This window comes from Cajanus cajan, chromosome 5 (genome assembly GCF_000230855.2).
Source record: "Cajanus cajan strain Asha chromosome 5, NIPB_CcT2T_4, whole genome shotgun sequence".
Taxonomy (NCBI): domain Eukaryota; kingdom Viridiplantae; phylum Streptophyta; class Magnoliopsida; order Fabales; family Fabaceae; genus Cajanus; species Cajanus cajan.
In genome coordinates this window covers 70,113,315-70,138,019 of record NC_138521.1, presented here as the reverse complement: position 1 = coordinate 70,138,019, position 24,705 = coordinate 70,113,315, and the positions used below count along the sequence as shown (strand labels likewise).

General features: G+C 31.1%; 4 protein-coding genes across 5 annotated transcripts; 3 read left to right on the top strand and 1 right to left on the bottom strand.

Annotated features, from left to right (window-relative positions):
* The first annotated feature begins 1,237 nt into the window (after nt 1–1,237).
* Nucleotides 1,238–2,716, top strand: LOC109809884 (translationally-controlled tumor protein homolog). The gene is made up of 5 exons (XM_020373300.3): nt 1,238–1,540; nt 1,624–1,697; nt 1,857–1,982; nt 2,095–2,252; nt 2,369–2,716. The coding sequence occupies exons 1-5, from the start codon at nt 1,513–1,515 to the stop codon at nt 2,484–2,486; spliced, it is 504 nt and encodes a 167-aa protein (XP_020228889.1). The 5' UTR covers nt 1,238–1,512; the 3' UTR covers nt 2,487–2,716.
* Nucleotides 2,717–8,109: 5,393 nt separating this feature from the next.
* Nucleotides 8,110–15,970, top strand: LOC109807984 (kinesin-like protein KIN-13A). Of its 2 annotated transcripts, none has more exons than XM_020370760.3 (13): nt 8,110–8,477; nt 8,607–8,859; nt 9,488–9,709; nt 10,439–10,627; nt 11,095–11,199; nt 11,362–11,439; nt 11,627–11,708; nt 12,578–12,740; nt 13,566–13,898; nt 14,103–14,321; nt 14,438–15,032; nt 15,128–15,193; nt 15,556–15,970. In XM_020370760.3, exons 2-13 carry the CDS (start codon nt 8,647–8,649, stop codon nt 15,736–15,738), a joined length of 2,448 nt encoding a protein of 815 aa, XP_020226349.1. In that variant the 5' UTR covers nt 8,110–8,477; nt 8,607–8,646; the 3' UTR covers nt 15,739–15,970. The 2 variants fall into 2 exon arrangements, with proteins under 2 accessions (XP_020226349.1, XP_020226348.1); XM_020370759.3 differs by having other exon boundaries at nt 8,111–8,477; nt 8,594–8,859.
* Nucleotides 15,971–18,140: 2,170 nt separating this feature from the next.
* On the bottom strand, nt 18,141–18,677 carry LOC109809419 (uncharacterized). Its single transcript, XM_020372728.3, has one exon. It carries the CDS (start codon nt 18,581–18,583, stop codon nt 18,221–18,223), a length of 363 nt encoding a protein of 120 aa, XP_020228317.1. The 5' UTR covers nt 18,584–18,677; the 3' UTR covers nt 18,141–18,220.
* A 3,349-nt stretch (nt 18,678–22,026) lies between these two features.
* On the top strand, nt 22,027–24,398 carry LOC109807398 (UDP-glucuronic acid decarboxylase 2). Its single transcript, XM_083075857.1, has 7 exons — nt 22,027–22,666; nt 22,764–22,910; nt 22,997–23,076; nt 23,169–23,252; nt 23,389–23,463; nt 23,734–23,826; nt 23,920–24,398. Exons 1-7 carry the CDS (start codon nt 22,111–22,113, stop codon nt 24,139–24,141), a joined length of 1,257 nt encoding a protein of 418 aa, XP_082931983.1. The 5' UTR covers nt 22,027–22,110; the 3' UTR covers nt 24,142–24,398.
* Nucleotides 24,399–24,705: the final 307 nt, after the last annotated feature.

Below are 24,705 nucleotides of genomic sequence, written 5' to 3'. Positions count from 1 at the left end.
ATATTTTAGTATGTACAATGTAGAAATTAAATATTTATTATATATTTAAATTTTGAATAAATAAATATTTTTAAATATATAAATTATATTTTAAATTTATGATAAATAATTTATATTACAATACAAGATAACTTTAATTATTTTTTAAAAAATTAATATTTAATTAATAAATAATTATGATAAAGAAAAACTAAAATAGATATGTAGTTCAAAAAAATTTAAAATTCTCTGGGTGAAATTCTTAACACTTGTGTATAAGATAATCAATTGTATTTAATATATAGGGGATTGATTGTCAACTTTCTATCTTTACTTATATACTTTACTTTTTTTTAATTTCTTATTCCTTTACAATCTATTTTATCTACTTTATCTCTAAATAAATTAAAATTCAATATTTTTTAAATTTATCAATATTTAAAAATAATTTAATATCATGATTTAAATCATTCATTATAAAATTTAAAATATAATTTATATATTTACATATATTTATTTCATTATTATAAATTTTAATTTCAATTATATTATAATTTATATATTTAGATTTTGTTATTTCTTATATATTTTAATCACATAAAAATAAATATCAATATTTATATAATTCATAGACTAAAATACTAGTTATATATCATTTACATATTTGTTAATTACTAGTATGTTATCTGTACAAAACAAGTATTTATTTTCATATAACTTAAAGTTCGTAGATAAATAATTTAGAATATATAGTCTACTTATCATTATCATCCATTTTTATTTTATATATTAAATAAGAATAATTATTTTGCACAATTATAGTATTTTTAGAGACTTTTATTTAAGGAAATTGTTTTTAAACACTTTTCTTTAATGAAAAGTTATTAAGGATTTTTTTAAAAAGAAATTTGTTTATCTCAATTTGTATTTATCACATACACACACATATATATATATATATATATATATATATATATATATATTAAATTCAATAAATTTTCTATAAATAGAAATAATTTTGTGTCATAATATAAATTATTTAAAATGTAAAATATAATTTAGAGATATGTATAAAAGATATAATAGATTGAAAATGATAAATAATTACTCCAAAAACAAATCTAATTTACAGATAAAAATAAAATAATGATAATATGAAATACTTGAAATAAAATATTTTTATCTAGTTACGTGAGTAATGTATATATAAAATACATATACATATCCAATAGAAGGAGAAAAAAAAAAGATTATTTAATTTTACTGTCCAGATTATATTATATATTTTATATAAGATAAGTCTAGATTTTTTAGAAGATAAAATCAAAGAATTTAAGATTAGATTAGATGATATTTATCTGAACGACCAAAAGATTGGATAATATTCGAAAAAAAAGGAGTGATTGGGAATTTGAAAATCGAGAATTGTTGCGCCTCCTTCAAAGTTCATCTATAAATACGTCTCTGAGCCTTCACATCAATGTGTCCAAACTCGCTCCATCCTTCAACTTGAAGCGATCAATCTCTGCAAATATGTTAGTTTATCAGGACCTCCTTACAGGTATATATCTGTCGCTTCATTTTATGTATTTTGATACGTTGATTGCGTTGAGTAACATTGGTAATGCATTTCACGTTGTGTAGGTGATGAGCTTCTCTCCGATTCCTTCCCATACAAAGAAATCCAGAATGGAATGCTGTGGGAAGTTGCTGGCAAGGTCACTTGAATCTCGATTATCTTCTTTAAATATCATTACCAATGACAATAAACAATGCATGATTTTTTATTGGTTGACATCATATATTAAATTTTATTATTTGAATAAGTAGTGTGGTTGATCATGTTTTGACAATGTATAAGACATGTTTGCATGTAGTGGGTTGTTAAAGGAGCTGTTGATGTAGACATTGGTGCAAACCCTTCTGCTGAAGGTGGAGAAGATGAGGGTGTTGATGACCAAGCTGTTAAGGTTGTTGACATTGTTGACACATTCAGACTTCAGGTATGGACAATGATATATATATATATATTCCCCTTATTCTTTCTTCAATTTTAGTATTTTCTTGGACTAAGGTCGGAGAATAATTGTCTTGTTGCATAATTTTTTAATGCAGGAGCAACCTGCTTTTGACAAGAAGCAGTTTCTTGTCTTCATGAAGAGGTATATCAAATTGTTGACTCCCAAACTTGACGAAGAGAAACAAGTGCTTTTTAAAAAGCACATTGAAGGAGCAATTAAATTCCTCATCTCCAAGATCAGTGATCTTCAGTTGTAAGTGTCACCTCTATATATATTATATTAAACTATATGATAAATGCGTATTTAATTGATTTGTACGCGTTCATTAGAATGTTTACATATAATTCAATTTTTTTTGCTTTTGGCAGCTTTGTTGGGGAGAGCATGCATGATGATGGTATCTTGGTGTTTGCCTACTACAAGGATGGTGCTACTGATCCCACATTTCTGTACTTTGCATATACTTTGAAGGAGGTGAAGTGCTAAGCAAAATAGCAGGCTGGAGAATTTGACGTTTTTGTACTCTAGTTCTACCATCATATCCAGTCTAGTTTGGTTTTCCTTTTTCTGTTATCCTGGGATAACCCCTTAGTATTTTGGTTTTATGATTAAACAATATGATAGTTGTTAAGGGGGACACTTTTGGTGCGTCACTTTCATTATGGATGGATTAACCTCACATTATATATATTTATTCTTCATTTGCTAGAAGCTTATTGCTGGACTTTCTTACTCCAAATATTATTCATCTTTGTCGAAGGATTCGTGCGTTTAAATTTGTATTTGGATAATAATCACTTTTTTTTTTAGTAATGATTATCTTTTTTTTTTAATTAAGGGCCTATTTTATTATCCCAGATTTTAAAAATAAAAGTGATTCTTATGCAAAATAAACAAGTAATATTCTTTTAGAGATTAAAACAATAGAAACTAATTTATATTTGTTAATGATTATAAAATTACTTTTTTAAAAATTATTTCTAATTTTTAATAAGATTTTAGATTAGTGATTATTTTTTAGAGATTAAAAAAACAGAAATTAATTTATATTTGTTAATAATTATAAAAAATAATTAAAAAGATTTTATTTCTGATTTTAGTCTGATTTTAGATTCTTTTTAACTTTTGATTATTTTAAAAAGTTGAAATATATATATATATATATATATATATATATATATATATATATATATAACTAATTTAGAACTACTTAATAATTTATTGTCTCACCAATATCACTGCATTTTTATTTTTTCTATATTTTTTTGTTTACTTTTTATACTCACCCAGACAACCAACAAATCAAATTAAGCTATCTCTATGCATGCTTCTATGGCTTTTACTTCATGCCTATTGATTCAAATGTTGTCTAATTGTATTCGATATTTTACCTGTACTTATTGGTAAGGGTTCTAATGGTGGACACAAGGTCTCACTATCCGTGTTTGGTTTGGGAATGGAAGTCTTTAGTTAAAGAGTTAATCGCCTATACATTTTCAGTGTAAAGTTTTTTTACGTTGGCAATTAATCATATATTTTAAGAGCTAATTGCCTATACATTGTTAGTATAAAATATTTTTACACTTGCAACCAATTATATCTTTTAATTGTGTCATGTCACTGTTAAAAGTTAATATATTTATAGTGACATGACACAATTAAAAGATATAATTGATTGCCAGTATAAAAAAAATTTACACTGACAATGTATAAGTGATTAACTCATATTTTAATAGTATCATGTCAGTTGCTTATTTAATGAAATAATAATAAAATAAGTAACTTTAAAAGATATAATTGGTTACTAATATAAAAAAACTTTACACTAACAGTATATGGATGATTACCTCTTAATTAAATGGCCTTTAAGTTTCTCAAGTTTATGTCTTGAAAAAGTTTCTAAAAAAAAAAAAAAAGGTTCTTGAAAGAGATATGGCATCTACACACCACTTTTTGATTAAACATAATTAATACTTCCCAACAATATCTATGGTACAATTTTAAATGCACATCTTGATAGACACACTAGTTCAATCTTGAACAATTATCATTATTTAATATATAAGATATATATTTGAATGTTTTTGGTTTTGTTTTAAGTTAATTTGGATTTTTTTTATTTAAGAAAGTTCACATTAAATTGTGATTTCACACTAATTGAATCACAAAATAACAAATATAATATTTAGTTTGTGCATATATATATATATATATATATATATATATATATATATATATATATATATATATATATATATTTTATAAGGACATATTTAGTAAGAGTTATTTTTATATATGTCATATAACAATTTAAGAAAGTCATGAAATTAAAAAAAAATTATATAACTTGTGTGTTATAATTGTAACAATTTAGAATAAGATTTAATAATATTTTTTTCACTTTCAAAAATTAACTAAATACATCCATATATATATATATAGATAGAGAGAGAGATAGATATATAAGTATATTTATTAATATATAAATACTACTTAAATATATTTTGCCTAATGCAGGAAGTGGCTCTTTGGTTACACGTTGTACACCATACAGATCCACGTCCAACCCAAAGCTATTATTCATAGCCACAGCTTTTACTAAAAAAAATAAATAAATAAAAAACCATAGCTTTTACATCTTTCACTTAATTTGATGTGAAGAACCAAAATATACGTGCACTTAAATTCACAACATTATTCCAACACGGGAAAATTTATATAATTTATATTTTTTGTTGGGCGAAAATTTGAAACAGTTGTTGATCATCTTAAAGCATTTTTTGCTTAAAATGTTATTGTCAAAATAATTTTAAATATTTGATATATATATATATATATATATTATAAATACTTCAGTAATAAATAACAAATTTATGATAAGTATGCTGTATTGTTGGACAAGATTAAAGAGCTAATATCAAGACATTGGACCTATCAAGTGATACATATCCTACGAGGAAAATTTCTGTGCAGATTTTTTGGCTATAAAAGGTGCGGTATCATCGGAAGGTTTGGTGATCTTGGAAGAGCTTCTCAGGAAGGATACTACAGGAACATGTGTGCTTCGTAGATAGTTTGGCTAGACATAGCTAGCCAGGAGAATTATATTTTTGCTTTCTATTTTTTCTGGCTTTTGTTTCTTTTCTGCTTTGACTCTTATGTAATAAAAAAAAAATAACAAATTTATAATGTTACTAGTTTTTATAATTAACTAGTATTTTAATATGTATAAAGCATATGATCAAAAAAAATTTAATTTATATAACTATAATTCATAATGAATAAATAAATTATATTATAATTATAATAAATACATATTTTTATCCTATAATATATATTTTAGATTTATGGATAAATAATTGATATTGTGATATAATGTTATTTTTAAATATTAATAAACTTTTTTAAAATATTAAAATATAATTCAAAAACAAAAATCAAAATGATAAAGTAAAAGAAATTAAATGAGTAGTTAAGAAAAATTCTTAAAAATTATTTAATTGAAGAAGAAAAAGAACAGCTACAAATATTTTGGTAAAAAAGATAATCTCTAAAATAATTTTGTTCAAGATAATTATTTTAATTTATAAAAAGAAATTTTTAGAATTGTAACCAAAATATTTTTTTTGAAGATCAAGTAATTGAATTTTTTTTTACAATGAGTGCACAAAGTTATTTTAAGTTTTAACAATTTAAATGAATGGCCGAAGATCCAACATCATATATAAAATATTTTTAACTTTATAAAACTTAATTTGTTTTATATATGAAATAATTAATTCATTTGACTCGAACATATCACTTCCACAGGGCGATAGAAAATAGATGTAGTGAAGAGAAAAAAATAGATTCACCTTATTTATCTAATTTATTATACAATTAAAACAAGCTCTTCGAAATAAACATGATTAAATAAACACCCTTAAAGTCTCAATTTGCTGTTGATTTTATGTTTGTAACCGAAGTATAAACCCTCCAAAAATAAAAGGTATATTTATTGGCATACACATGTACCAGAAAATTAAATATCTTAACAAACTTAATTAGATAGAGAATGAATTAAGAATCATATTCTATACGCTATGATCCTTTTCAAATAATTCATGAAATGAGTAGCATCCGGTGGATTCATTAACGTGATAACGAGATGAGGTTATCGACAAAGTCACGTGAAATAATGGAAAGTTGCAAGAGATGTGCACCAAAAAAAGACGTAAGAGAGGCTCTACATTACATTATATTTATAAGAGCCATGTTATCAACTTCGATTACTGAAAATGCCATGTATATTTACAAAGGATGTAAAGTTGAAGAATTAAAATCAAAATAAATTAACCTTTAGTTCAAATTAATGTTGCATCTCAAACCTCTCATGCTTCAAGCCAAAGCAAAGACTTTTGTTCAAAAAGAATTGAACCCCAAGATATGACATGTTAGGTATGATTTGAAAAGGATTTTCATTTTTAAAAAAAAAAAAAAATAGGTCACAACTCACTACGAGGCCAAAATAATCCCTCGACCGACCATTTTTTATTTCTTTATTTGGAATTAAATAAAGATTTTAAAAAATAGTACATTTTTCATGTTAAAAATAAACACACGTTTTATTTATTAAAAAAAAGGGGAAAAAAGCTTCCATTGTGATTTTATATCGGTTTAATTGGTTTCTAGTTGACCTCCAAATGAGTATAGAAGATGATGAAAGTAGGCTACTCACACGAAGGCGACATGATAGTGTTATTGTTAATTAATTAGCAATACAATGTTGTGATCATAATTTTAGGTATGGTCTAATGCTTTGTGACAATCATACTATTATATCGTAGTATTTGAAATATCTATCATATGGGTCCCTTGTCCGTCATACAAATGGTTAAAATGTTGTTTGACGAGGCATGACTTTGCCAAATGAACCTATTCAAAGGAAGTAATTAATTTGAGATGACAAATTTTTAGTCTTGACATTTGGACTCTGCAGCCTTACCTTTGCAGCAATCTATTGGAAAATCCTTCGATGGTAACCAGGTATGAAACCTACGGGTATATGATCTAATACATCCAATGCACTTCTTTCTTCCATTTGTACTCGCATGATTTTTATAAATATATCATCAAGTTCAAATTAAATTTGTGATACTAAGAGTATATGTCTTGATCTAGTAGAACTCAACAAAATGACTAAGCTTCGATCAATGATTAGTCTCATAGCTAATCCAAAGGATCAAAGTTTTATGTAGATATCTTGGAATATCACCGGAAGCGAAACACACTAATTACAATAATATATATAAATTCAGGGGAAAAATAGACTTTACATGCATGTTGTTAAACTATTCTCAACACTCCTAATGAAATAATTAATATCAATTTTGATTCTTCAACTTGTTACATTAATTCACCATATCTTTATCCTATATTCATGAACACCACTAAAATTTAACAAATAATTTAAACATGAAGAACAAAAATTATAAAGTATTCTATGATCGAAATTTGAGTAGGTAAAAAAACGCACGTGTCATGGATTGGGCGATTGGTCCCCTCAAGGCTCAAGAAGAAGGGCTTTATAAGTCCATTACATGGTTAACAATTAGATGTATTATGCCATTCACGCAATATATATATTTTATGTTGGTCTGTTAAAAGATCTTCAATGAAAAATTCAGTCTAATACGAAAGAAACACGCCAAAATTGCAAAATGCATGCATCGGAAGAAATAATTAAATTAAGAATCCTATGTTACGTACAGTCTGCTCGATCGTGTCCTTTCCCCCGTTTCTTTGTTCTTGTTTCGGCTTAATTTCTATCAAAATTTACTAGATTTTTTCTTTTTCACTACATTTGAACTTTGAAGTCAGATCTCACTTGAGAGTCCAATTATCCTTTTACTCCAAAGGACAAATGCATGTTTGTTTGTATTTATTGTTGGGTGAAATTTTTTAAAAAATTTTTTTAGGAGTGCAGTGCAGGAGGATATATTAGTCTTTATGAAAAGACTTGATTTCGTGGTAGCCGTTTTAATAATATTTGAAAAAATAATAATATTATTTTAGTATTTGAATATTATCTGAAAAAATTTCCATTGACGTATATGTTTGTTTTTGTGGAAGTGTATCATTTGATGATTGATGGAGGCCTACTTGTATTGTTTTTCTCTCTCTAGTCTCTCCTCTTCCGCTATCATTCCATTTTCTTCACTCACACACGACAACAAGAAAAGAGGGAATTAGAAGCAACGCTCTCCCATCGTTTCCAGGTTTCCTTTTCGTTTTCCTATTCCTATTTTCCACCGCTTTCAGATCTGAATCGCAATCCCTCATTGCCAATTACCGTTTCGCGGCGCGGATCTCCATTCTCCTCTCCCTCGCCGCATTCATCATTCCTCGATAACTCGATTCACTGTTCGCCGATTTTGGATTCCGTTTTCTCCCCCCGCACTTTCATGTTCTTCTTCGGATTCGAATTCTCTCCTCATCGTAAGTACTCTTCTCTTTTTAAGGCACTTTGTTTGTGATTGTGATTGTGATTGTGATTGTGATTGTGATGACGACGGTTTTCGAATTCGAATTCCAACGTGCGTGTTTGTGCGAAGCGTGTGTAAACAGATCTTGAAAATTGGCGCCCCAAAGACGGTCGCAGCGCCACATGGGTGGCCAGATGCAGCAGAGCAATGCTGCCGCCACTGCTCTGTATGACCACGCCGGCGCCGGATCCCTGCACAATGCAGCAGGGCCGGCCACCGATGCCGGCGACGCCGTCATGGCGCGGTGGTTGCAATCCGCCGGCTTGCAGCATCTGGCCTCTCCATTGGCTTCCACTGGCATCGATCAACGCCTCCTCCCCAACCTTCTTATGCAGGTATTTACCGCCTCTCTCCCGTTGATAACAACTCTTTTAGGTTCTCGTTTCTAAATTATTTGCTAATTGTTCGCTTTCTTAAAGGATTGTGAATTTATTAATTTCCCCTCTCTCTCTCTCTCTCTTATCCTCTCCTGCAATTTCTTTTATGTTAGCACTGTATATCGTGTTGTAATTTGATCGCTTGACGTTCTGTGCCGATTATTTGGTTGGTTGAGAGATAATCATGGATACCTGTACACTTTTTTTCCCTCCTTTTCTTCTTTCGTTTCACTACTGCTGACTAGCATATTCTGTTATTTTCCCTTTATTCTGTCTGCTGAAGTTATTTGTGTATTATTATGTGAAAATCTTATATTCTCTTTACTAGAGAAAGGCTGTTTAATTTATTGTGTATCATAAATTTATAATTTTGGATAAATTTTTGTTTTGTTAAAATTTTGCACCACTAGGTTGTATGAGTATTTGAAGTATTTTTGGGCCTACCTTTATATTTTTTTAGAAGCTTACATTGATTGTGGTTTTTATATTGGCCGAACTTGAACGTGCTAAGTGTTGTTTAGTTTCTCTATCGTTGCTTATGATGGTAGTCTATGAGATGACATAGATAAACATGATATTGTCTTAGGGTTACGGGGCACAGTCTGCAGAAGAAAAACAGAGGCTTTTTAAGTTAATGAGAAACCTCAACTTTAATGGGGAATCTGGTTCGGAGCCATATACTCCCACTGCCCAAAACTTAGGTGGAGTGGCTGTATCAGATGGGTTTTATTCTCCTGACTTAAGGGGAGATTTTGGAGCTGGGCTTTTGGATCTTCATGCCATGGATGATACAGAGCTTTTGTCCGAGGTATGATTCACTATATGGTTGTTTCCTGTTCATTCCTTTTTCTACATTTTACACAAATAATATATTCTGCTTCTGCATGCAAAGTTGTCTCCCATGTATCAAAGAAGATTAACCCATTATCTTCTATAATGTATAATCTATATCTATAATCTATAAACTATCTGTAACTATAATAAAACTACAAAAGCAATATACCCTTTGTTTTACACCTTTTTAAGATTTTTTTTACTCCTTAACTCAGAACGCACCAACAACTACTCATGAATCTCAGTTACTTCCCCCTCAATTAAAAAAAATATTTTTAAATTGTTTAAGAAGCCCACTTAATATTGGAGTTGTTTTGAAAATTCTGCGTAAACACCATCAATTAATTTTTTACCCAAAAATGAAAAATGCAGACAGATAGGTATGACAGTGCCCGTCTTTCTGCTAGTCACTAATAATTTTCATGAAAATTTTAGCAATTTTTTATACCATCTTATGAAAATGTTTTGATGGTGGTTAAGAATCTTGGTTATATAAGGAGCTATTTACACAAAAATCATGGGTTTGAATATCTGTACCTTACCCTCAGTAATTCTGTTTGAACTTTGTTTTATTTTGGTTCTGCATGTTTATTCTCATTGATCCCTCATATTGCCTGCATTTTCCTTAACTTTCTTACTTTTGCAGTACAAGTATCTGTGCATGCACATGTTTTATTGTCTCTGATTTCTTTTCTCTTTTCAGCATGTTATTTCAGAACCCTTTGAGCCATCGCCCTTTATGCCTGGAGGCGCCAGAGTTTTTGAAGATGATTTCAATCCAATTAGCAGAAAGCAGGAAAGAGAAGCAGATGCTGATGCATCGGTTTTCTTACCTACAAATGAAAAAGAGAATAATACAAGAGAAAATAATGTTGCTAAGATTAAAGTTGTGGTACGTGAATTTTTTTTGAGACAAGTAACGTAGACATATATATGAATAACTTCATGCTTGCACTTTAAAACAAGTAGAAAGATATGATTTTCGATTGCTGAGGTTGTTGAAAGTGCGTATTGGGCTTTTGAATTCTATTATATGTCCTTTTGATGTTGTAGTATTACAACAAGTAACATGCAGGAGTCGCAGGACACCCAATTCTCCTTGTTATCTTTTTTTTTTTTTCCTTTCAAAACTAGCAGAAGAATTAACTAAAATAATCATCATCTGGAAAACAAACTTATGAGAAAAATGCATCTTTCATTATTCATTGCTAAATATTATTTCACAAAAGCATTTTGAACTTTTTCATTCTTGAATTAACATGTAATTTTAATTCTGGAGTCTGGATTCAGTAACATTTAAGGGATATTTATGATTATCACTGCTATTTTTTTAAAATGGCTTTTCAATATATGCCTTAGGTACGGAAAAGGCCTTTAAATAAGAAGGAGCTCGCTAAGAAGGAGGATGATATTGTAACTGTATATGATAATGCATATTTGACAGTCCATGAACCCAAACTAAAGGTTCGTTTTGTTGTAATGGAACACTATAATTATTGATTTACTATTTATATCTATGAGTTCAAAGGTTGAATTATTTATGATTCAATATTGGTTTCTATATTATTTTGTTATTTTTTTTTACTTAGTGTTCAAAGATCTAATTGTTGGTGTTGTCATGAAAAGGTTGATTTGACGGCTTATGTGGAGAAGCATGAGTTTTGTTTTGACGCTGTTCTTGATGAGAATGTTACAAATGATGAAGTAAGGCAACTCCCTATCAAATACTGAATTTTTTTGCTGTTTATTATTTTAATTAACCATTTTTCTTCAGTAGTTACAACTTCATCATTTGATATGTTTTGCTTTGGTATTTATGAAAGTGAGTGCTTTCCTTTGTCTTGGTCTTGAGTTGTTAATCTAATGCATGGTTGCTGCTTTGCATTAACAGGTATATCGAGTCACAGTTGAACCGATTATTCCTACAATTTTTGAGAGAACCAAAGCTACTTGTTTTGCTTATGGTCAGACAGGTGAGAAATTTGTTGTTCCTTGTTCATATCATAACCATACCAAATGATAAGCACCTTCCAAATTTTACTTTCCAAATCTTTTTCATTTTTCAATATTCTTTCTGTATATGCTCTCTCTCTCTGTGTTTGTTAGTAAATAGTTGCAGAATGGTTCTTGATTGTCTGTGGCTGAATATATTGGCAATAGGGATTGAGTTCTTGTATTGTGTAGTATTGTTTCTGTCCATTTTGTGAACGATGGGCCAATATATTTAACATTTCAAAATTTATCATGGCATATTCATTAGGGACTCTGGCCAAGAGTTGGAGGCTATTGTAGAAATAATGGTTGAATCTTGCCTTAGGTTCTTTGATATGTATGAAGAAAATCCATAAAAGCACCAGTTTGGAGAGTAGATCAGATGGAAGGTAGCCTCAAGCCCTCAACAGTAGAGGTAGAGGGTGATTGAAAAAAATAAGCAAAACCAGTAAGAAGGATTTAGAGGTTAACAGTTTGGTCGTGGACATGATACACAATATGGTGTCATTTGATTTATGTAGCTGACTCCACCTAATGAGAAAAGGCTCTGTCGTTGTTGACAGTAATTTGGAGGCTACTGATAACCTTGGCCTAGACGAAGATGATATTAGTACTATTGACAGGTGCAATTGCACAATAATTGAAGCTTTAAAATGAATGAAACTGCATTATTTGGGATATAATATTATTACAATATAATGCCCTTTTCAATGGAGCAGAATTTTAATTGGTGGCATCGTATAAGTTTGTTCATTTGTGTTCCACAGCTGATGCTTTATCCTCATATTGACAGTTTGACACCCCATCTCTTTCATTCATTATTGTGATGCTAATAGTGTTTTACTTTCAGGAAGTGGAAAAACATACACAATGCAACCATTGCCGCTCAGAGCTGCAGAAGACCTTGTTAGACAGTTGCATCGGCCAGTATATCGAAATCAGAGATTTAAATTGTGGCTTAGCTACTTTGAGATATACGGTGGAAAGCTTTTTGATCTTCTTAGTGACAGAAAGTGGGTATTTCTTTCTTGTATGTTTGTGTATGTTGGTTATTTGTCCTTGAGGCATTAGTTTAACTTTGGTATGTATGCTTTGTATTTTTGATCTGGGTCTTAACTAGAAGATTGTGTTTTTAGGTGGTGTTTGTTTCGAGATATGTAATTACATTCCCAGTACTGGGTAAACTAAAAACATGCTTGGTAAAGATTTAATATTCGTAGGAATGTTTTTCAAAGTTCGAATGATAGAAGAAAAAATAAAAGTTGGAATGGAAATCACTAGTCAGAATGTATATATGATACTTGTCATGGCAATGAAAGACAAGCAAAGCAGTATATGAAGTTTACTCATTCCTGGGAATTAATTATGCTTGGGAATTTATTTTTTTTGTTGAAGCTTTTAACAAACATGGGAATGCTATATTCCAAAGTTCATATTCCCAGGAGTAGTTTTGCAAAACTTATAATGTTTGCATCAAGCAGTATGAGTATTCATCATGTTCTTAGTGTTATACAAGTCCCTCTAAGAACATGACTTGTGGACGTCATAGTCATGCATGCAACTGGATTGAGTTTAAACTATTATATTAAAAAAATTATTTCAAATCATGGCTGTCAAGAGTATTACTTTAGAATTTTCCCAAGCAACTCAAACTTCATTCTATATCAAGAATGAATTCGATGTATTTATTTATTTGGGCTTTTGTGGATTGTACAAATATGTCTGTCCAAATTAATATGCATTTCATGTCTTTTTTATTCAGTGCCATCAACTTGCATGTTATATTCGCTTAAATGATATAGATTGCTGAGTGGCTGTGTTTGTTACTCTGTGAATAGGAAACTCTGCATGAGAGAAGATGGACGACAGCAAGTATGTATTGTTGGACTGCAAGAATTTGAAGTTTCTGATGTACAGATTGTCAAAGATTTTATTGAAAAGGGGAATGCAGCAAGAAGTACAGGGTCAACTGGTGCAAATGAGGAGTCCTCCAGGTCACATGCTATCTTACAACTTGTTGTGAAGAGGCACAATGAAGTAAAAGAGAGCAAGCGGAACAATAATGATGGAAATGAGGCAAAAAGTGGGAAGGTTGTGGGGAAGATTTCTTTTATTGATCTTGCTGGAAGTGAAAGAGGTGCTGATACTACTGACAATGACCGTCAGACAAGGTACTTTTTCTTATTTAAAATGTGAAATATCCAATTGTACTGTTTGTTTATTTGTTGTCTAACTTCTAGTATGATTTTATTTTCATATAACTGCTTTAAACATGGTTTGGTTGATCATTGCTTCCTTGGGTTATTCCATCCCTGCTTCGTGTCATATAGTAATCAATCTCTTCTCATTTGGCATGTCATGTATTATTACTACAGGATTGAAGGTGCTGAAATCAATAAGAGCCTTTTGGCTTTGAAGGAATGCATTCGTGCTTTGGACAATGATCAGATCCATATACCTTTTCGTGGTAGCAAGCTTACAGAAGTGCTCCGTGACTCCTTTGTTGGAAATTCCAAAACTGTTATGATCTCTTGTATATCCCCAAATGCTGGGTCCTGTGAACACACTCTTAATACCTTGAGATATGCAGACCGGTATGTGTTCCCTAAACCCTAAAAACTAAGCATAAAATTATGTTCATATATGGGTATACTTTTTCCATGCACATGCATGTTTTCAGATATTAACCGTATCATCCTAATGTGAACAGAGTTAAAAGTCTATCCAAGAGTGGAAATCCTAGAAAGGATCAGGCCCCAAACCTAGTACCACCTGCGAATAAAGAGGTTTCATCCACATCATCACTTCCAGCTAGTGTTGGTGCAGAAGATTTTAATGGGCAACGTCAAGAGGTAAAAACAATGGACATGGGCAGGAAAGCTATTGAAAAGGAAAGTTTGTTGTATAGCTCTACTGTTGATGTTGACAAACAACGATCGAGTTTTTCTTCTAGTTACCCCTTAAATGGGCGAGAGGAAAAAAGCTTTGCGTCTGCCCCAATGGACAGGGAAAGGTTTGAAGTGAAGAATTCTTACGCTGATTCTACCAGTCAAAAGATGAATTCTTATTCCCTAAATGATGCAGATGAGAAAGTACAAAGGGTGTCTCCCCCTCGAAGAAAAGGGACTAAGGAGGAGAAATCTGAGAGACCTGTAAATTGGGCAAAAAGGGATGTCAATGGTTCTGATCATTTCACCACAAGCTCCAAGCAGCAGAGCACAGGAAATTATAACACAGTTACCACTGGATCGGGGCAGTCTGAAACAGAATCCTCTTCTGATGTGAATATCAGTGCAATACTTGAGGTTTGTCAAATATTTGGAGCCTACCGTCTTGCAGTTTAAAAGTTTATTGTAACACTTTCGAGTATCTGTTTAATTTATTGGTTGTACTTCTGCAGGAGGAAGAAGCCCTGATTGCTGCTCATAGGAAAGAAATTGAGGACACAATGGAGATTGTTCGCGAAGTGAGTTAAACAATATTTTCCTTAACCTTGTGAAATTCAATTTCTGATTGCTTTTTGTTAGGTCACTTCAGGGCTTGAGTTTTTGTATTGCAGTTGACAAGCGTCAATTTGCTTCTTTACTTTAAAAAATTTATAGAATACATAAAGAAGTTGGTTTGCAGAGATTATAGAGAAAATATGAGTTTTAATTCTTAAATATGTTGAAGACACCATGAAACCAAACCTTCAAGTAAAGCACGTGTATAAACTTATTATTATAGATGAGACATAGAACCTTCAACTTCCATTATTTTCGTAAAGCTTGCTTCTAGTAGACTAGTTGTGTTTGTTGGAGCTCATTTTGTGTTGCTTGTGATTATTAGGAAATGAAACTACTGGCAGAAGTGGACCAGCCAGGAAGCCTTATTGACAACTACGTAACCCAGTTGAGTTTTGTGCTTTCTCGCAAAGCTGCTAGTCTCGTCAGTCTTCAAGCTCGCTTGGCAAGATTCCAACATCGACTAAAAGAACAAGAGATACTAAGTAGAAAAAGAGTACCCCGTTAAGATACTTGGTTTCTCCTATTCAGTGATCATGTGTATGTTCTTCATTAATTCCTCTCCTGTTTGTTAGCTATATAGTTTTAAAGGTTTTTGGTTCATTTAAAAAAAATGGATCTTTTGTTGGGTATTCAAATTAAATTTACTCAAATGTATATTTGTCCCTTGTGTGACATAATGTCCCATCCTAATGCCTTTGCAAATTGGATTTAAGTGTAAATTATTTTTTATTCTATCATTCTAGTCTTCTATTGCCATATTAAAAAGCCCAAGTAGGTAATAGAAATTGTTGCATTTTGAAAGTGCAAGTTTTTTAGTAACGTATTATCAAGTATCATATTATAGGATTTGAATCTTTAAAAATGAATATATTCTGGTGTAAAAAAAAATGAATATATTCTACAGTATAAAATTGTTGCTGATTGAAAAATCAAAGAAATGAAGCATTTATGTGTATTTATGTTACTACATTTTTTAGTGAAGTTTTAAATGAAAAATTATAATTGTTTTTCTTTTTGAATAATAATTTTCATTCTCAAAATCTATCGTAACAAAATTAAATGCGTCTTTACTAAACTTTCATGTTCAAGAGTATGTTTGGTTTGGTTTTCTTTTTACTCACTTGATCGAACATTTAAAACTCAAAAAGTTGTACCAACTTATTTGTCGGTCTCTTAATCCATCAAACTCATTGTAGTTCTATCCTAAATATCTATTCAATCTAAAGCAAAATGAACTTAACTTCGCAAATTGTAATCTAAATATATATTTTTAGTTCTGTCCAAGAGAGAAAGAAACTAACATACACTTTCTTTGGTTAATTTTTTCAACAAATACTTATAAGAAAAGAAAATTAAAATATAAAAAATAAATTAAACATATGTATTTCAAGTTATATAGAATTAGATTTTTCAAAATTTGATGTGTAATAATTCAATTTTCACTTATAAAAAATTGTTTTATTTTGCATTTTTTAAATAAATTTTTATTAAAAATTTTAATCAAACAAATTCATATTCTTTTCCAATCTTTGTAGTCAGACCAAACACATCTTAAAAGTAACCATCCGTGTTTTCACATGGGGAGTTTTACAAGGTGGAAATCATTCACTTGCCATCTGATTTATTTCACAATGTCAATAATTACAAAAATCAGTCCTTTAACAAGGAGTTTTGGCACAAAAACATGAAGATCAAAGTACATTGAGGGACCAAACCATGAATGCAATCATCCATTGTTATAAGGGTTTTGGTTTAAAAGCAAGAGCCGTTGATGAACCAAGTTATTAGGAGCATTGTAAATGCAGTAACCATTGAGATGGGAAGAAGACACTGACACTTGTCAGCATCTTTTGTGGATCTTTGCATGAGCAAGATTCACATTGTCCCTTGTCACTAAATACTTCATGTGACGCTACGGCACAGATGAATCCTACACCCATATCTTGAATCAGTGTCTCTATTTCATAACGAAAGTTGATTGAAAAGGAGATGTCTGCTAGTTTATAGTTCCACTTACTACGGAACCAGTTATACATCAAATTTATGAAAAATATTTAAAACTTACTATAAAGAGGTTCCCGCAGGGCTAGGCTTGCAATTTTCGCATTTAATTCATGTCAAGTCAATGTAATAATCCTTAATTCTTTACTCTCTAGTACTTAAGAACATGTATATATTACTTAAAACTCCTATCAATTAAGCGACTCTAACAACTTCCAGCGATCTTTCCAAATAGGTTTATTGTTACTGTACAGAAAAATAGAATATATACATCTCTCTCTTTTTTTTAAAAGTATTGTACAAACACATTTTAAAAATACAATTTCTCTTGAATTATTCATAGAATAGGACCTGTCTCGACGTTCCAATGTCTAGGATCAAGCGTTAAATAGATCTTGAGCGTGGGAGTGGGACAAGCCGAAATATTCTCTCCTGGTAGCCAGTCCAATATGTTGTGTGTCCCAGATATTTACTTTCAATTTTCCACAAAATTCAAAGCTGTATATTCCAATCTGTTTCTTTTTAGTTTTTACCACACACACACTAAAGGCCAGGTTCCATTTTCAAAATTTGATTTCAAGACCAACAAAAAAAATAAAATGCTGAAGAAAGGGACCACAGAGCACACGCGTTAAGCATAGATTCGTGGAAAGTAATAGGATTGCAGTAAGGGTCAGCGCAGCCTGATCACGCGAAAGTAAGCGAAAGCCACGGCACCGACAAAACACCCACTTCAAATTCAAATCTTGTACGTTAAGCTTTTTCATTTTCCAATTAACACGCTTTTCTTTTCAAATTTAAAGAAACCCTAACATGATCCACCAAGAACAGAAGAAAAAACAACATCAATTACTTGACTGAAATTGAAATGCAAAAATAAAGCAATTGAATTGAAGTGGAACCAAATGACATGCAATAACTTATGGCTTCAATAATAATAACAATAATAGGTACATGTAGAAGAGGGGAGATGGAGAAAGTATAAATCAGTCATCTCCGTCGTCGCCGCCGAAGATAGTGACGCGGTTGTACAAGAGGAAGAGAATGAGGATGAGGAAGAGCGCGACGCCGACGGGGGAGCCGGTGACGCGGTGGATGGTGTCGGGTTCGCCGGTGGAGAAGAGGGCGGAGACGAAGGAGGCGCGATCGGAGGAGAGGAAGTGGATGGTGAGAAGTAGGAGGATGGGCAGAAGGAGGAGGCCCAATGGGCTTAGAAGGTCCGAAATGGCCTGTGTGATGGCCTCGCCCTGATCCCCAACTAGAAAGGGCACTACAACCACGATTGCTACCACTACTGCCAGGAGGATCCCGTGGGGCGCACCTCCACCCTGTTCCCTCTCTGCTATCATTACGCAACCCACCTCAAATCTCAACACTATGACTATGAATCTATTTTTTCTTCTCTAAATCAATGGACCCTTACTTCTATTATATATCTATTTATTTCTTCTCTTTTTTTACCTTTACCTGCCTTCTGCCAACCCATTGCAAATTAATATCACATTTCGTGTGGGCCGACGGAACCAGCCCATACAATGCACACTTGGCCCATAAGTAAAACCAACACATGGCCCACTTCAACTTTAACTCCAACAGTTAAAACTTCAAACCAATCAAAACTATAATTATTGAACCAGACTAACACTCAATGTGTCGGATTTATAAAACACACATGGAATTAGTAAATCATATATGTCCAATCACTTCCAAAGAATCATAAAATTAGGATTTAAAAAAGTCAGTTAGAAAATGAATGAACTGCTGTAAAATCAGTAAAAATAATTAAAAACTAGTCTAGAAAACTAAGTTGAATTAGTCCTTTTCAAATATTTTTGTTGATAAATATATATATATATATATATATATAAATATATATATATATATATCTAAAATTATAAATTAGAATAAATTATGTTATTTGTTTTTTTTAATAATTTTTATAAAGATATAATTTATGCATTTATATTAATTTATAATTTTATATAGCATGATGTTTTATATTTTATATTACATTAGTTTGAGATTTTCTACTATAAATGCAAAATTGTTAATTTATATTGTTATATTTTATCAACATTAAAATTTAAATATTGTATTTAGACTTTTACATGCATCTTAAAAATATAAATAAAAAAATAAAAGATATTTTATTTTATTTTTAAAAAATAAAAAGTATGATATTGTGTTTATGTAATATTGTTTACATATTATTTAAATATTATTATTATTTTATTAATATTAATTTGACTATAATTCAACTACAATTAAGCCATTAAATTTTGAATCAATATTTTCATCGATTTGATGATTGATCCAATTTTAAAAATATTGATCACTATTCTAAAACGTCGTAATAATTTTTTTTTTAAATACCTTAGGCATCATGTTAGGGAGTTAAATTCATTTCATACTTCTTATTTACAATGTTTTATAACGTCGTAATAATTTTTTTTTTTAAATACCTTAGGCATCATGTTAGGGAGTTAAATTCATTTCATACTTCTTATTTACAATGTTTTAAATATCTAAGGAAGCGTAAGAGATCTTAAACTTTAATTTGTAATAAGCATATTTTGGAAAATGTTATATAAAAAATGTTTGAATATATTTTTAATCTCTTGAATTTATGATAAATTTATTTTTGTTTTCTTAAATTTAAAGTTATTATTTTTAGTCCTGTAATTTTTTAAAATCTTATTTTTAGTCCCTCAAATCATCAATAATATATCTAAGAAAATAAATTGAGATAATTATACACCATTAACTGGGTTCAATATAATGTTTTCACTAATAAAAACGTCAATAGGTATATTTTATATAATAATATTTGACAGACTCTCTAACAAAATTTAAATATAAGAAATCAAATTAAATATCAACTATCATAATAACATTGATAAATGTAATAATGTTTTCATATTTGCAATAAAAAATACGAAATCAAATTAAACTAAATATCATAATGACTTATTATGATATTAAAAAAATAATAAAATTTTGTAATATTTTCGGTAACAGAAACACTAATAAATAAATTTTATACGATAATATTTGATAAATTTTTTAACAAAATTTAACTATAAAGATTAAAATATTTTTTAAAAAAAAATTACAGAAATTAAAAAAATTAATTTTAAATTTGAGAAACTACCAATAAATTTACTATAAATTTAAAAAATTAAAAATATATTTATAATGAGACTTAGTATTACATTTCATACGTATATTTTACCCATCTAATCTAGATTTGAACTATATCAAGACTATTGTCTACAAGTATTTTCTTAATATATGTTTTTATTTAACTGAATGCATTTGCTTTCATGCATGTTGGATATGTATTTTATTCTCTCTTAAAATATATATCAAATATTACTATAGGTGGATATATATATATATATATATATATATATATATATATATATATATATATATATATATATATATATATATTAATTTGGATTTGATCAATTCAAAAATAAAGTTAGACTAAATATTAAAAAAGATGACGTAAATAAAATTAGGTTATTTTGCCTTAACTTTCTAACTTTGATAAGTGAAATGATTTCAGGTCAGATTGATCCACAAGCTGATAAGCTGGCCCATTAAACTAATAATTAAAATAATATAAATTAACATTAATTTACAAAATAATCTTTCTTTTTATTTGCTTGTACTTATAAGTTTAGAATTAGGGTTAGTCATTTGTAATAAAGTGTTTTTAATTGAATAGGAAAAATTAAACAATATATTAACTATTATTCTAGATAGAATATGTTTGACTTTTGATATATGGACATCTATAACCACCAAATGATATATGATTCTAATCATTCATTATATTGATTTAAACCAGGGGCCAAACAATAAGTTGCTTTCATTTTGTAAAATGGATAATTCATATATCCAGTTAGAATTATCTAAAAAAATTACTTAAAACTCCTAAGGAGTGGGGGATAGATGGAAAAATATTTCCTCTGACATTGGATAATGCCTCTTCCAATGGTAGTATGATAAAAAATTTAAGAGAAAAGTATTAAATTTATTATTTGTTTACTTTACAATATTTGTTTATTATTTATTATATTATTATTTAAGCATTAAATTATGAGTAATGCAATATGATTTAAAAAATAATCAGATTGGACTTTCAACTTCAAGAAAAAAACAATGACAAACAAAAAATCAACATAATTTATGTGCAAATATTGTTAGAATAAATTTTGTAATTAACTATAAGTGATAGAATGTTTCATATAACACTAGATATTATCAATTAATCATGATATAAATTTTTTTTATTGTAAAAAATATATACTTTTTTAAACATGTTTTTTAATTAGGGGAATTTAGCCCGATGACATAACAAAATCATATATGTATATATAACATTAATAAACTATTTTTAGCACAATAAAATGAACTATAACCAATAGTGTTATCTTATTATAACCAATAATATTAAAGATAAATAAAGTAATGTGATAAAAAGAATGCATAGTACGTAGTATATCTTAAATCTGAAATAAAGTAGAAGGAATAATACATGCAGCATGAGCATGGTGAAGACATGACGTAGAGATGCATGTGTGAGTCTTGAGAATACAGAAACTTTTGAGCAGCGTATGGGAATGTGCCAAGTGCCCAAGTATGAAGAAACTGGTCGTGGACTTGCTTATGCTAAAAAAGGAGAGCAAAAAAAGGGGGAAATGGAAACCTCAAATTTGCAAATGAAGAGAGACAAGGCAGGAATTCCGCGCATGCACGTTGAAGCGATTATAAAGCCAATTTTCATGCATCACAAATAAACTTGACACCATCTCCATCACAATTCATTCACATTGTCATTTGTCAGTGAGAGAGAGAGAGAAAGAAGATGACCTCAGAGCTCATTCACAGAACAACGCAGACACCAGAACCCCCCAATCGCAGTTCCGGTTCAGCCACGCCGATGAACCCAATCCGACAGCGCCTGCCGTTCCTGCTGGTGGGGGTGGCCATCGCCAGCGTGTTCTTCCACCTCCTCCCTTCTGGGTCCCTAGTGGCCGCCCCCCACGAGTCCTTCCTGGAAACGGAGTTGGCTCTGCCGACTCGGCGCGTGCTGTTGGAAGGAGCGTCGTCGGAGAAGAAGGGAAGGGTTCCTCTGGGAGTGAAGAGCAGAAAGCAGAAGAGGATCCTGGTGACGGGTGGAGCGGGTTTCGTTGGAAGCCATCTGGTGGACCGTTTGATGGAAAGAGGCGATAGCGTGATCGTGGTGGATAACTTCTTCACGGGAAGGAAAGAGAACGTGCTGCACCACATGGGGAACCCCAACTTCGAACTCATTCGACACGACGTCGTTGAACCCATCCTTCTCGAGGTTGACCAGATCTACCACTTGGCCTGCCCCGCTTCCCCTGTCCATTACAAGTTCAACCCCGTCAAGACCATCATATCCTTCATTCTTAACTTTATTTATCATTTTCTTCATATTCATATAATTCTTATTATTGGAATATCCTTCATTCTTATCTTCCTTTCCATTCCACAAGACCAATGTCGTTGGCACGCTCAACATGCTCGGATTGGCTAAGAGAATAGGTGCACGTTTTTTGTTGACAAGCACCAGTGAGGTCTACGGTGATCCCCTTCAGCACCCTCAGGCTGAGACCTACTGGGGCAACGTTAACCCCATCGGTAATCATGCATTACTCTTTCTCTATTCCTCCACTTTTCTTCTTCTTCTTTTTTCACACTCACACTACAAACTTCACATGTTGTAGGCGTCAGGAGTTGTTATGACGAGGGCAAGCGTACTGCAGAGACTTTGGCTATGGACTATCACAGAGGCGCGGGTATTGAGGTTGTTCTTCACAATCCATCACATTTTTGTTTTTCGTATTTAATGTGGTTGCAGAAATGTAAATGAAGAGGTTGGACGTAACTGTTGTGCAGGTGAGGATTGCTCGAATCTTCAACACTTACGGGCCCAGAATGTGCATTGATGATGGACGTGTAGTCAGTAACTTCGTTGCTCAGGTAATGCTCTGCCACTTGCTTTTCTATATTTATTTATTCTTTTCCTTTTGCGGAGCTTATTTATTGGCTGTTGTTGCTCTCACTACACTTTTTCGTGCCTTCAACTTATTACGACAACAATTTTAAATCTATACAGGCGTTGAGGAAGGAGCCATTGACTGTTTATGGCGATGGAAAACAGACAAGAAGCTTTCAATATGTCTCAGACCTGGTAAAGTTTTATTCATATAAAAATTGAATATTAATATCAGTTTGTCTTATTGGAGGAGAGTATGGTATGAGAACGTATGATCACGAATTCCTCTCGCGATGCAAGCATGGTACACTTTTTAACAAAAGACTAAATAAGCTAAATATTTCTGACTTTTTTTCTCATTTCAATTTCAATGGATTTAACGGAAAACGTTCGATATGGAATAATAGCAATAAGAAACTTAGTTTTTTTCAAACTTTTTTTTTTCTTTTACGCTCTACGTGACAGGTTGAAGGCTTAATGCGGTTGATGGAAGGTGAGCATGTTGGTCCTTTCAATCTTGGCAACCCTGGTGAATTCACCATGCTTGAATTGGCTCAGGTACTGTATGTATTTTTGTGTGACTTAACTGTGGTCAGCATAATGTGCATGCATGTACATAAATGCATATTATGTTAAATTAATGTTGTGCAGGTGGTACAAGAGACTATAGACCCAAATGCGAAGATAGAGTTTAGACCAAACACAGAAGATGATCCACATAAGAGGAAGCCAGACATCTCCAAAGCGAAGGAGCTTCTTGGATGGCAACCCTCTGTGTCCCTCCGTGAGGGACTTCCTCTAATGGTCACTGATTTCCGGCAAAGATTGTTTGGTGAGTCAAAACTCACTGGGGGCAAAGCTGTATCTGCATAGATTATAAACTCATCAGGTAGAAAACAGACGTGAAAAAAGTTAGTCAAAATAAACACGTGTAACAAATTTGGCTTCAGTAGCTCATTTTGAATTACATTAGATATCTATGTATTAGTCATTAAATGAGATTCATATTTATACCTCTCGTAGCAAAATAAACAGCATCCCTGACAAGGGGAGAAAATACTTTTTTTTTTCTTGTATTTGTCTGTATATGTGTTTTACAATCATATATTGCGGAATGCGTTCTTTTTTCCCCTTGGTGTAAACAGTTCTTCTTACTATTTTTACTTCATCTCAAGTACCAAGGTTTTATTAGACACTTGGGTCAATGTGAATGAGCTCAAACTCCAAAGTCAAACGAAGTTACATGTCAATTGTTTTTAATTCTGTGTATTGTTTGGTCCAACACCTATTATTTCTAAAGCAGGCCCTAGTCAAACTTAATGTCCACATCTCCACACCAGCCCAGCCCAGCCTAATTTCAAAAGAATATAGGACACTACACAAGGTCAGTCCATTTTATATTTTGGGTACGAGGTTGGCCCAACAACGTTTAGCGGT

Excerpts from the sequence above, each read along its gene's own strand:
- LOC109807984 (XM_020370760.3), top strand. The coding sequence starts at position 8,647 with ATGGGTGGCCAGATGCAGCAGAGCAATGCTGCCGCCACTGCTCTGTAT. Across the intron at positions 11,709-12,577 it reads TTTTGCTTATGGTCAGACAG|GAAGTGGAAAAACATACACA; the intron begins GTGAGAAATTTG and ends TTTTACTTTCAG. Across the intron at positions 13,899-14,102 it reads GACAATGACCGTCAGACAAG|GATTGAAGGTGCTGAAATCA; the intron begins GTACTTTTTCTT and ends TTATTACTACAG.
- LOC109809884 (XM_020373300.3), top strand. The coding sequence starts at position 1,513 with ATGTTAGTTTATCAGGACCTCCTTACAG. Across the intron at positions 1,541-1,623 it reads TTATCAGGACCTCCTTACAG|GTGATGAGCTTCTCTCCGAT; the intron begins GTATATATCTGT and ends CACGTTGTGTAG. Across the intron at positions 1,698-1,856 it reads TGTGGGAAGTTGCTGGCAAG|TGGGTTGTTAAAGGAGCTGT; the intron begins GTCACTTGAATC and ends GTTTGCATGTAG.
- LOC109809419 (XM_020372728.3), bottom strand. The coding sequence starts at position 18,583 with ATGATAGCAGAGAGGGAACAGGGTGGAGGTGCGCCCCACGGGATCCTC.
- LOC109807398 (XM_083075857.1), top strand. The coding sequence starts at position 22,111 with ATGACCTCAGAGCTCATTCACAGAACAACGCAGACACCAGAACCCCCC. Across the intron at positions 22,911-22,996 it reads GGGCAACGTTAACCCCATCG|GCGTCAGGAGTTGTTATGAC; the intron begins GTAATCATGCAT and ends CACATGTTGTAG. Across the intron at positions 23,077-23,168 it reads ACAGAGGCGCGGGTATTGAG|GTGAGGATTGCTCGAATCTT; the intron begins GTTGTTCTTCAC and ends ACTGTTGTGCAG.